At 40.6% G+C, this 13,418-nt stretch overlaps 1 protein-coding gene across 1 annotated transcript in view; it reads left to right on the top strand.

The window, feature by feature from the left end:
• The window catches only part of GRM5 (glutamate metabotropic receptor 5), a 418,371-nt gene that overhangs the window by 379,458 nt on the left and 25,495 nt on the right, over positions 1-13,418 (top strand). The window contains exon 7 of the mRNA XM_086936081.1: positions 4,430-4,468. Within this exon, the coding sequence (XP_086792207.1) occupies positions 4,430-4,468 (39 nt within the window). The remainder of the gene's footprint in view (positions 1-4,429; positions 4,469-13,418) is intronic.

Raw genomic sequence — 13,418 nt, 5'->3', positions numbered from 1 at the left:
AATATACACTGTTGATAATGAATAATGTTAGTAAATTAAAAAAAAAAACTTCCTGACATTCCACAAATTTTCATATAAGACTTCAGAAAATATACCCAATGCATTTTGGGACTGATGTCCCTTCTTCAGAGGATAATCTGTAATGGAAACAGCATAACATTTTCTAATGTACAAGAGGGGTCAATAAACGGGAAACATAATAGCTCTAATATCAGCTTCTACATTGCAGTGCCTTCTACTGATCAATTTGTGATGTGTGTCAAAATATACATGCAAAGAATAGAGTGATATTTACGCATGATGGTCTAAGTAAGGTGAAAATTCCAACACAACGCCATGTGAAAAGAGTGGTGGCCCTGTAATGAGCATTGGGTTCTGCGCCAAATGAGATAATAGCATTCACCAAAAACCATAATCTTATGCCCTCCACTTCCAGGACCCACAAGTGAGAAACCGATTCGATTACATGCTTATGGAGTCCAACAGAATTCGAGACCCTGAATACTCACAATGCACGCAAGTTGTTTGTGTGCTAAACAGATTGGAAAGTCTGGAACCTGATGCAGCACTACTACAGAAATTTCTTCCAAAACCTCTCACTTATTCCCTGAAGAATTCAATCACACATTTACTCATCAGTGGGGCCCATAACATTGCGAGTCACTTTCACACACATTTGCCCTTCTTCAAGGATTCAGTAAAGATCAATTGGATAGCGACTGAATCATAGCAGAGTGTCTAAATTAAATGCTAATATTTATAATATATACATCTGCAGTTTAATCCTTTACCATGGTTTATTTACGAGAAAACTATTCAGACACACCCCATTATTTTTTTCAATGGATCTGCTATTAAAAATTACCTAAAGGATAAACAAGACCAGCTTAATTCTCCATTTATTTAATTTTTATTCTAAAGCGGAAATCTTCTAGCATGACCTTTATGTATTCCGTTTTATTTTATTCATCTAGTAAAGCAACCTAGAGAAAGAAGAATTAAATTCAAACATTTATATTTATTTAGATTAATAGTTCACGAAATAAGAAAAATATTATCATAGTCTCAGGACACAGCTATTAGCATAGGACAGAATAATTCCCTAAATCACCTTTCTATTCTCTATAAATGTTCACCTCTAATAATGACTCCATACCCATTCAAGAAAGTTAAAGTTCAGAAAATGTTCAAAGTTGTTACGCCTCAGGAAAGATTCAGCAATCCGGCAGCATATCGGGATGCAAAATGAACATCACGAAAGAAGAGTGTTTTCTTAAGTCCAAACCTAATCTTTTATACCCTTTTCACTAACTAGTCTATCTAAATTTTGAAACACTTGGGGTCTTTAACAGTTCTGATTGGTCAAATCGAGGGGTGGATGAGCATAACCTCATCACTTTATTGTTCCAAATTTGCACGATCATCAATTATGAAAGTAGTCTTTGTTTTAGATTATGTCCATTTCACTTGTGTCCTTAAATTGTTATTTTCGCATTTCTTCCCATGTACACGATGCAGTAGTTTAATTTTATTGGCACTCAGTCAGGTCTTCAGGAAACATTATCCTTGACCCATTCTGCACAGGCACAGGCAGCTCACGTTCGTTCTAGGATTAGTCGCGCATGCGTAGTGCACTTCAATCTCGGAGTCACACAAAACGTCTATTTTAACTTAGGTCGCATGGGCCAAAACTGAAACTATCATAGAAACAAACACAGTTAAACGTTAATTGTTGAATTTGAACCTTTCTGTTTACCTCCCACCATGCTAAGATATCCCTATTAGTTATTACCTAGCAGATAAAGCAACATATATGTGTGGTTTACTCACCATTCTTTCTCTTTTATGCCACAATTAGATAGACAAAAGCACATTTATTCCGATTTATTTGATTAGGTTATGGCACTTGCGTTAGTTACAGACATAACAATATCACTTAATTAGTCAATTATGGTTTGCAACATAAGCAAATTAGTTTCCCATGTGTATTTGTGTGTGCGCATTCTAGTTAATGTTATTGTTATGAGGAAATAACTTCACGAGGGGTACACAAAATTTTGCTTTTTCACCTCGCTCCATCAAACCAAAAATGTCTGTAAAAAAGAAACTCACTGAATACCCAGGGGCAGATTTACAAGCCCCTTGCGCCACTTTTGCGTCACTTTTCCCATGTTAAAAATGATGCAAAAGTGACCAAGGGCCTTGTAAATAAGCCCCCTAGTGTCCTGACGTTTTTTCATCCTCACTATAATTTTTTCTCCAGATTCTGTCTTGTCAACGAGAGTCCTGTTATAATTGCATAGGTATCTCAGAAACCCATGAGGAGGATGGGGAATGGTTAGAGCGGTCGACTTCAAATCTGGGGAACCATTTTCGAGTCTCGGCAACGAGGCTCAACATCCTGTGATTTTGGGCAAATCACTTAATGTTCCTGTGCCTTAAAAAAATTAATGTGTCTTCATGAAACACAACTGATGCTCACGTTAAGTGCTCTCATACCTGATTTCGGGTCAAGCTCGCGCTATATAAAAATAAAAAAAACAGAAGATGTAACTGCTTGCTTGTTTTTCACCTTTTTAGTCAATCAAGCCAAGTCTAATGCTTCATTAAGCCAGCCCTTATAGGCAGTAGCTGCTTCCTGTGCCCCATTAGGGTATATTACCAGTGCCTTTCCTAATGCTTTCCTAAAATTTATGTTAATGAATTTACTCCATACATGTGTGTGCTTCACTTCCTCAATTGCCATTGAATTATTGGATCCCTCCAGGAAATTAAAGTTAACAACAAACTCATGAGCTGACCAAATCAGCGGGAGCACTTCTTTGAGACAAAACTGAGGGTTACTAGTAAAGATAGCGTCTAATGTCTGACAAGCTAAATGCATAGGAACATTTACTAGTCAATAAAAATATAACTAAAATCTAAATGGTACCCAATAATTTTGCAATTGTATTGCCTTTTCTCTTACAATGTATTTTAGCTGTAGAATTATGCTTACTTAGTTTAGAAAGGAGTTAATTTTCCCGTGGCGTTTCCGAACTTGTTGTTTACTTGATATACCGGGTATTAAAAATAGAAATACCAGAGGAAAACCACTCTTATTGGAATTTGTAGATAGTAAAAATCCTAAATTAAAAAGAAAAGGGTCTTTGCAAAAATAATTTCCCATAGGAGAAAAAAAGAGTAAAAGATATTTGCATTTTCACAGCGGACTTAATTTCCCCAAAGTAAAATTATATGCAAATGTATACCCTGTGTATAAATCTGCAGTTGGAAAATGGCGGATGTCAGATGACATTCCCAGTGGACTGAGGCTCACGCACAAACTGGAATGTTTGTGCATTCCAAAAAGTTGGATATTTACAAATGTTCCTATGGGTATGTCTACCCCGATCTAGATCTTTTGCAGCATACATGTCATAAAAGTGTGTTGGTACATTTTATACTCTGTTTATTAAAACAGAAACATATAAATATTACACAGCAATTATTCGTAAATGCGAGTATTAGTCGCTAATTCATTTCTAAGTTAAGGGTGAAACACGTTTATCTGCTCGTGATATTCAGTGCTTAATTTGAGTTGATGGTTTCAGGTGCTCGGCACCAGCACTTACTTGTCAACACCGGGAAATATGACAGTCTGCCACTAGGAAGCGCTGTCTTTCTAATTTATAGTATGATTTTCTTCCACTTGCCTGCTCAGCCTTGCATTTTTCTCTGCTCTCCTATTCACCCCCCCGATTACAAAAAAGTGTGATTTAGAACGTTTCGCACAACTTTCTATTCCGGTCTTGAGATAAGTCATAATTTGCCAATACTGGTGGAACAGGCTGAAGTGTCCAGACCTGTGTTGAGCCTTGATGTTGATTTTTTAGAAAGTCAGAGTTGCTAAATAGCCCATTGTCACACTTCCTATCAGTCCAGGCTCTTTAGCGCTTTGCATTCTATGACTTGCAGTTTCTATCCCTCATTAGAAGTACACACTTGGGCGTCACAACATGTGTGATTATCTTATAAGCCAGGAATGGGCTGCAGGTGCAGCCAGACTAGACATACAGATTAGAAAAGTTAGTTTTAAATGCCTAGCTCACATCACTCAGAACAAGGGTGCTGACTATGCTAACATTCACATTTTTCCATCTTTTATATTATAGAAATGGATAATGTAAAAGTCCAGGAACAAAGAAGTGTAGCTATTATAATGTTTTCACTTTTTCTATATCAAAATGCTTTAAACTTTAAAACCTTTTCTTCCATTAAATGAAAGTGTTTCTGACACAGATAGCTATCTTAAACTAGAGGTTGCACTAAATCAACCATTGCAAGGGTTTTTACTCAAAACCTGGGTGTAGACATGAAAATGTGTACTTTGGACTACTGCAGCCGCTGCGCGGTTCTGTTTTTAACTGTTATCACTCTTATTTTTTAGTGGACTGGACAAGATTTCTAGAGAATATTCTGTTCACAGGTAAGTGGTAAATTGTGGATTTGATGTGGTATGATTAGGTTGTAATCCTGGCATGCTCTGTATACAGAAGCATGGCTAATTAATCTGCCAATCAAATCACTTTAATTTGCTAATACTGAAAGACCTATGCAAACCTGACTGAACTTCCTGAGCTCTGGACAGCTGGTTGTAGATAGCAAATTATTTAAAAAAAAATAATTAAACTCTTTACACTCGTAATCCATATATGAGTGCTTAGCAATGGATGTTATAGTTTACAGCTGGCTTAACAATGTTGTCTGCAGGTACTCTCATGGTGGTCTACTGTTAGAAGGCCTGGGTTGTGGAACTGGATCAGGACGGGTATACACTAGATTGAAGGACAAACAAGGTGGTTGGTTTAGATGCACTTAAAGTACCATCTAGGTCCAGGAAGAGTTGGATGATATTCTAACCACAACTTTTATAAATACCCTGCCATAAGTAGTGAGATGATAACACCTTGTCGGAGATCACCATGAAGTTTAGCGAAACAACCTCTTTGTGGCTGCACTCTAAAAAAGACTGGGACACAAACAAGCCTTCATTTGGGGGTTTCAAGTACAACAGGACTCAGTAGCCCTCTAAGTTAAATCAAGAAAATATGGTGCATCTTTGCAAGGTTGTGGTTCCTCCAGTGAAGCAAAGCTTGAGAACTTTGATTTTTCCAATATATAATTGTTTAGCCCCAGACACTTTTTTCACACTTCATGAGGTTTTCTGTGGAGAACAGCAGATACTGAATGCCAAAATGGAATGAAGTTATGGGTTCCCAGAAGACGCAAGCCAGTTTTGTCATTTGACTGGGCAGTAATGCCTTATGGTTTATACCTTATGGCTTGTTGCATGACAAAGAATAGTGGTGTATCTTGTACTCATAAGCTAATCTGAGGAAAGGGATTTTCATTTTCTTTTGCAACTTGAGGAACAACCATAGTCTATCCTAGTTGCACATGTTTAGCTTCAATATGCCCATTTTTAGATTATATTATATTATATTTACAGAGCTGTACTGACTAAATCAAGAGCTGAAAGATATCTTATCAACACATCTGGAAACATTAGTTTCATGTGTCTTAATGAGAATAAATGACCCTCTAATCTAATACCTGGTATGCCAAATTTCAAACATTGCCTTTGTGAACAAGAAGTGGAAAAGGTCAATATGTTTGGTGTTGTTTGCAGTGCTATTGGCTTTGCCAATTATTATTTTGCTTTACTAGAATTTACAGAACGTTGACCATTCCTATGTAGCTGATGCATTTGTGAGCAATGTGTCAGTCATTGTGGCGTGGTAAAGAAAGCTTTCCAAAAGCTGTCTATTCATGAACATGTATGTGTATGTGTGTACAGCAATCTACTAATGGTTTTTGTTAAGGTTTAGTCAAAAAACATTGAAAGATTGCCACAGATGCATGTAAATGCATGTTAATTGCTGTGCAGTCATTTCGAAATGTTATTTGTTGTAACTTTAACACAAAGCACTCAAATATGGCTATGCTTGCATCTACACAAATGTGCACAGATAAGCAGCCATCTTTGAAAGCTTTCTGCAATAATGTTTATTAAAAAACTTTCAAAGATGGCCACCACACTTGTTAAGCGTCTCTGAATGGCTTTGTATTGTTTTATTAATAATAAAGAATAGGAAACCTCATTTTAAAATGGCTGATATAGCAGTGCCTGTGACGGATGGGGGGCACTGCAAGCAGCAGTAAGCGACCTAGTAAGAGTGAATGAGTAACTACTGAGCCCTCCCAAAAGTAGAGCAAAAATAAATATTGGAAAATAGGAAATAATAGAAAATCTTCATCATTTATGGCATCTGTAGAGCAATTGCCTCCTCAATCACTACAGTTTGATGTTCAGCCTTCCAGCTCCATTGTCCAATTCAGAACACACTATTAATCATCAAACAAGATATGTTATCCTCCAGGATTGAAATAGTCTGGCGCTCGTAAGGTTTTATAGTGTGCTTCATGCTTGGAGGCCAGCAAATTTTATGAGTTGCCTTGCAGCAACCATGCCTTCCTTTTTTATGGAATCCCAGTCCCATTATTTCCATTGTGGGGCTGGGGTAAAGCAACATAGAATACAGCATCCCGACACCTGTCGGGTTTCCCACATGCTCAGCGCAGTTCTTGTGTGTCACACTAGAGCTGACTTCCTTCCTTTCCCCTAGAGAAGTGAAACAGCACTTCTTCCCACCCATGGTTAGAATTGGTGGGAGACTTGAGGTTGGTTGTTCTCCAGACATGTGCCCGTGGGGCCGTGAGGAGTGTGGTGTGTGGGCATGATCTTCTCACTCTGGTTCCATAAGGAGATGGAGGCCCTCGGGGACAGGTAAGCAAATAGCGCAGATGCACTCATTTTGTGCTCCACTGAGTCAGCTCCCTTCATTAGTACATATTGTGGCCAGGCAATCAGGATCCTCTCACGCAAGTAGAGCATACCTGAACACCAAGTGTGGAAATATAATTTTTTACCAGTGTTAACTCTTTCATGCCCACTCAAGCACCTTTCTAAATGTTAATTTCAGGAAAACATCTGAACGGATTTCCACAAAATAGCAAAACACTTTTTCTGATAAAAGTTCTAACACTTTGCAAAATTTGGTGTTATTCTATGCAACTCTATATTCTGTGTTGGAGAGCAAACTTTCCTATAGGAAATTGCACTTTTGTGACCTTTTTCTTGGGCCTGCTTGAGAAGTCAACGCACAACTTTCAACCCATGCTGGCCTTGGACGGGTAGAAGGACAGTCTCACCCCTGCGGGGAGCAAGGAAGGAAGCCAGCACCTGTGTCTCACACAGGAACTGTGTAGAGCATGTGAGAAGCATGGCTGGGCCTCAGGGGCTATGGGGCTCTCCCACTGCCCACAAAGTAAATAATGAATGTGGGTGGGTTCCCTGAGTGGGCTGGGACACCCAAAACAAAAACAAAAAGGAAGGCATTGGTGACCTCGGGCAGTTAATACAATATGCAAGCCTCCAAGCATGAAGTGCACCCACACGCCCCTCCAGTTGTACTTATCTCAAGTAACTATAACGTGTGCCCTAAAATAACTATAACTCACACCCTTGTCATGGACTGCTAATTACCTCCCATATTACATTACTGATGACATGTTCTAAGACATCATTGCTAACATCACTGCAACACATGAAATGACATCATTGATGACAACACTGTGCCTGGTGGGGCGCCAGTTACAGTTAGTCTAGGGCAAGAGTTATATTTACCAGCGATAAGTATAACTGGACAATTCCAGTGCTTTTCGTAGGTTAAAAAGGTATGTGTTAACTGACATTATCACCTAAATATAACATCACTTAGTTTTTTTCACACACACACACATATATATATATATATATATATATTCAATGAAAAAACCATTGGTTTTAGGCCATATATAGTTAGGGATTTGCATTTACAAAACCTTATTTTACTCGCATAAAACCATTGAAATTCCATATATAGTTATAAGCGCTAACTATATATCGCGCACCCGCAATCCACTGCTGATGATGTCACATATTACATCATTCATGACATGGTTAGTGACATCACTGATGACATCACTGATGACATCTCAAATGACATCACTGATGACATCACTGATGACAACATGCAGTGACTGTATGTTTCTGTAAAGTTAAAATATCTCTTACATATTGAAGAATGAGTGGATATATAAGTGTCTGGATGAAGGATTTAGTAGGTGCATGACTGACTGTATGAGTGAGTGATTAAATGTGTCTCACTGAGTGCATGGGTTAGTGACTAAACTGTCTTAATTTGTGCATCATTATGTCTGTTGTTCTGTAAACTGTTGCATGTGTTGATAAGTAGCTATATGAGTAACTATATGGGTTATTGATTGGTTGCCCAAGTATTTGTATGGGATACTGAGTGTGTGTGTAGGTGGCTGGGAGGTGTATGACTCTGTGCATAGATGTGTGAGCAGTTGATTCACTAGATGTATGGTTTCAAAAGTGCATGTGGAAACAGCTGTATGGGCGGTTGACTGTGTGCATGAGTGCATTGGTGAGTGAATGGATATCTCAGTGCTACATGTCAAAGTAAGTACATATGTAAAACACAGTACATGTGAGAGTTGACATATATAAATAACTGTGCATAAGAGCCAGTGAATGTGTGAGTGGCTGTATGGATCATTGTGAACTTGTATCAGGGATTGTATAATAGAGTAAATATGTGTTAGTATATGTTTGAATAAGTAAATTTTGTATAACTGTATAGTTGAGGAAATGGAGGTGTGATTGATTCTTTGCATGACTGACTAGGTGTGTGAGTAACTCCATGGATGAGTGACAGTCTGTGAGTGTCTGTTTACACTGATTGTATCTAAGGTTATATTAGAGTCTGAAGAGGTTCATCGTGTTATCACATGAATGATATCATCAGTGATGTTATCAGTCATGTCAAATGAGATGTTTTCAGTGATGTCATCAGTGATGTCATTTGAGATGTCATCAGTGATGTCATCAGTGATGTCACTAACCATGTCATGAATGATGTAATATGTGACATCATCAGCAGTGGATTGCGGGTGCGCGATATATAGTTAGCGCTTATAACTATATATGGAATTTCAATGGTTTTATGCGAGTAAAATAAGGTTTTGTAAATGCAAATCCCTAACTATATATGGCCTAAAACCAATGGTTTTTTCATTGAATTTTCAAGGTTTTGTAAATGCAAATTCCTAACTATATATCCACTATAACCTATGGTTTTTTCTGTGAATTTCATTGGTTTTTTAATAGCAGATATGAAAAGCTTTAAAATGTCAAGTACGTGATAGATAAAAACATTTTCGTATTTATGCACGCTGATGTGCTTTGAACGCTGCACCCCGCCCCTCCCCTCTTTTGTCTTAGTAGTACTCTCTCTTTGCAGATAGTGAACGGTAGTTAACGCAAGCCTTTGCCCCCGTTGTAATCCGTCGTGCCTGCTTGTCTCTCCATTTGATTGATTGTTGTCCAAGCATTTACTGTTTTAGAATTGGTTCTCTTTGGATCATTCTCTATTTACAAACAAGCACAAAGTCGCAATACTCTGTTTAGTCTTTGCAGATAGTGAAAAATCGTGTAAAAAAAATAAAAGTAATCGAGCAAAATCAGTAGGCCAGTAATTGGATCTCTTTTTGACCTCGCTAAAATAGAAATATTAGGAACAACCCTTCATGAGAAATACGAAAATAGTGAGATGAACTGAGCTCCACACCATGAGGGCTGCAAGACAGCTCGGCTCCATCACCCATCCCGCACAAAATAACGACAAACCCTATGCAAATATTACAAATATAGACAACACACCAGCAAAGAAACAGGGTAAAACATTTTATTAAAAAACTATTTACATAACGTTGGTTTATAAGATGATGTCAGTAGTGGACCGATGTGTGAATAGATCGAAAGCAGCACAAGGCTCCAAGATCCGGATGGCAAGCTCCTGGATGTTGGGTGCCATAGTTTAGAGTTCTGAATTTGAGCCTTTTTCAATGCCTGTGCTTTGTTGAATCAAAATGGCGGCTTGACACAAAGCTGACTCAAGCGTTGCTACTGATGCTATGCAGACCAAAACTGGTTTTCAGTTTGTACATTTTTCTAGATTTTTCAATCCAAGTTTGGTTGACTTTGTAGAACGATGGCTTCAAATTTTCAACATACGGTGTGGTGGCGCTGACTGGGAGGGGGCGCTTCGCTCCTGCCCCCTCCCCAAGTAAGATTTTCATACGTGAAAGTACGTTAATGGTTTTGGTCCCTGAGATGCTTCGATGTCACTGCCATTCTCAAATAGCATAAGTTCTGGATGTTGGGTGCCATAGTTAAGAGTTCTGAGCAGTGCTTGTAACACTGTCTGAAGCTTATTTCCACCTACTGCAGCTTCACTATTCTCAAAGTAAGTGAGTGTCGTTTGTGGACCTGACTGCATTAGAAAACAATGTGATATGTTAGCTTCCTAAACAGCTTGACGGAGGCCCCTGAGGGGCGGTGTGATGGCCATGGACTCGGAGAAGACGCTTGGCTCCGACACCCTCCCCAAGTCTTATAGCACTGGTGTAGCCTGAGATCGCCCCCGACATAGGCGGCCGGCTCCCGGGGTCCGGCGGAACTTTTTGCCTTTTGATGACTCTTCAATTCTGGACCTTGTCCCACAATCCGTTTGACCTGAAGACAAGCTGTAGTGGGGCGCCCCTTTACCGTTTTAGTTGCCATTCCGCCCGCTTTTGCTACACTGTGCCTCTTCCGCCATTCAGCTGTTTACCGCCCGCTCTTGCGACTACAGCGTCTCGCTCATCATGTAGTTGAGTTGCTCCCGCTCTTGCGGTGCAGCGATAGGCGGCTGCCACAGGACTCTCAAAATGGCGGCCGGCTCTTCGGTTTTGGGCCTGGTCCACTAAAATGGCCCTGGGACACCTTGGAACTCGGACGCTTCCCTGATAGGGCTTGGGTCCCATTCTCGAAAAGCGTCCCCTCAGCCGTGAAGATTCTACAAAAGTCTTGGGGGCCTCCGACTCCCGCAGGCTTCTGGTGGGGAGCGGCTGCCATGATTGCTCGTGGAATGGCCACGACGGAGCTACGAGATGGTAGTGGTCTCATGCTGACGCCAGCTTTAGTCTGAAACATCCAGAAACACTGTAGACTACCAATTCGATCAGTTCCGGTAGCGCCCCAACATGACCCGGAAGAGAAGAACTTGCCCTCCCCTCTTTGACTGATGGTTCTTGTTGCCTGTCCCCTCTGTTGTCATTTAACAGAACTTTTTGGACTGCTGAAAGGGGTTGTGTTCTGAACGCTGGTTGGTGGAGACATTTTGACTATATTCTTGACCTACGTTGTCGCGTAATGCGTTATATGACACGCCGCGTTAGCGCACCCGGAAGTGATCCGAGGCGCGGCGCGCAGCGCGTAACGTAAGCATAACAGGTCATGTGACTTGTTAATAAAACTTTTCATTGGTTCATTTTACTTTTGTTAATTTAATGATGAAAAGCTTGGTCATATGACCTAAAAATTACGCTTTTTATTGTTTTCGAACAATATTTTTTTTTCAAACATATGTTATAATATTCCAGGCTAATGTACTTTCCCGGAAAATTTACAACTGTCTTGCAAGTAAAATATATTCCTTTTTCGAGAAAAAGGGCGTTTCTTCCTTCCATGACGGAGCCGTTGAGTAAAAGAGATTCGGCCTGCTGTCTTAGTCGCCGATACGCCTGATTATCAGATTCTTATCGATCACTTTATGTTGCAGACATGAAAAACACAACTGCCCTTGACCATTTATCTTTACTGCGTTCCTACATATTATACCTTTTATCCGTCATGTAATTGGACTGCTTTATTTCACTTGCCTTTTACTAATTCGAAAACAGTGACTAAAAGTAAAAACTTTACCAATGTAAATACTACTACCGTGTTTTGTTTTAAAAACCTTTATTGTGAAAATGTCAGTATACAAATACGGGCCTATAACCACGTGGGCCGGCCACGGAGCAAACTGAAATCGTATATGATGAGGAGACATTTACACTGTAGAGGAACGCAACGAGCGGGCCATTAGGTTGCAAGAACTAAGGTGTCTAACAGTTGCGGAATCGGTGGACATACATTTTGTAATTAAAATAGGACAGGGCCACTTACAATAACATTTTCTAGATATACATTTGCGGGCAAGGAGTTACGAGTCCCATTTATACCGGCGCCATTTTGGGCGAGGCCGGGCAGGTCCAAGATATAGTCAAAATGTCTCCACCAACCATCGGCCAGACCAGAACCCCTTTCGGCCCTTTATGCTACAAGATGGTGTCTTCCATTCAGAAAATATTGTTGGCAGCATTTTGAAAGGAAACAGAAACAGCCGTTCTCCTAGTGAGTTTCACATTGTTACATTTAGGAAGAATGTTGAAGAGTAGTATGTGGAAAATCTGAAGCCATTTTTCTACAAACTCTCAATCAGACTTGGATGGAAAAAAAAAACCTGAAGAATGTACAAACTGAAAACCAATTTTTGTCTGTATAGCATCAACAGTAACGCTTGAGTCAGCTTTGTGTCAAGCCGCCATTTTCATTCAATCAATAGCGTCCCCCTACACACATTCAGGGACCTGGTCGTGTCTTCAGATGAAACGGATTGTAGGAAAAGAAGCAGAAAGGAAAAGGAAAAAAGTTCCGCTGGACACCACCTTGGGCAATAGTGAAGCTGCAAAAGGTGCAAATAAGCTTCAGACAGTCTTCAACTTACTCTGATTCTTATAATAAACTTCAGATAGTCTTACAAGCACTGCTCAGAACTCTCAACTGAGGCACTCAACATCCAGGACTTGCCATTCGGATCTTGCCGCCTTGTGCTGGTTCCGACCTATTCACACATCGGTCCACTACTGACATCACCTCATAAGCCAACGGGGCACCCCACGCCGACTTTCGGCGCAGCATTGTAGGATGGCCACACCAGTGCGGCAACTTGCTGGACACAACATCGGGGCCATCCAGATCTCGGCGCGTTCGACTCACTGTACCGCAACAGTGACCGCAACTCAGCTGGACACGCCGTCTTTTGGCGCAGCATTGTAGGATGGCCACACCAGTGCGGCAATTTGCTGGACACCACCTCGGTGCCATCCGGATCTCGGCGCGTTCGAGTCACTGTACCGCAACAGTGACCGCAATTCAGCTGGACACGCCGTCTTTCGGCGCAGCATTGTAGGATGGCCACACCAGTGCGGCAATTTGCTGGACACCACCTCGGTGCCATCCGGATCTCGGCGCGTTCGAGTCACTGTACCGCAACAGTGACCGCAACTCAGCTGGACACGCCGTCTTTCGGCGCAGCATTGTAGGATGGCCACACCAGTGCGGCAATTTGCTGGACACCACCTCGGTACCATCCGGATCTCGG

The sequence above is a fragment of the Lissotriton vulgaris genome, chromosome 8 (genome assembly GCF_964263255.1).
Source record: "Lissotriton vulgaris chromosome 8, aLisVul1.2, whole genome shotgun sequence".
Taxonomy (NCBI): domain Eukaryota; kingdom Metazoa; phylum Chordata; class Amphibia; order Caudata; family Salamandridae; genus Lissotriton; species Lissotriton vulgaris.
The sequence above is the reverse complement of the archived record's forward strand: the minus strand, read 5'-3'. Positions and strand labels throughout refer to the sequence as shown.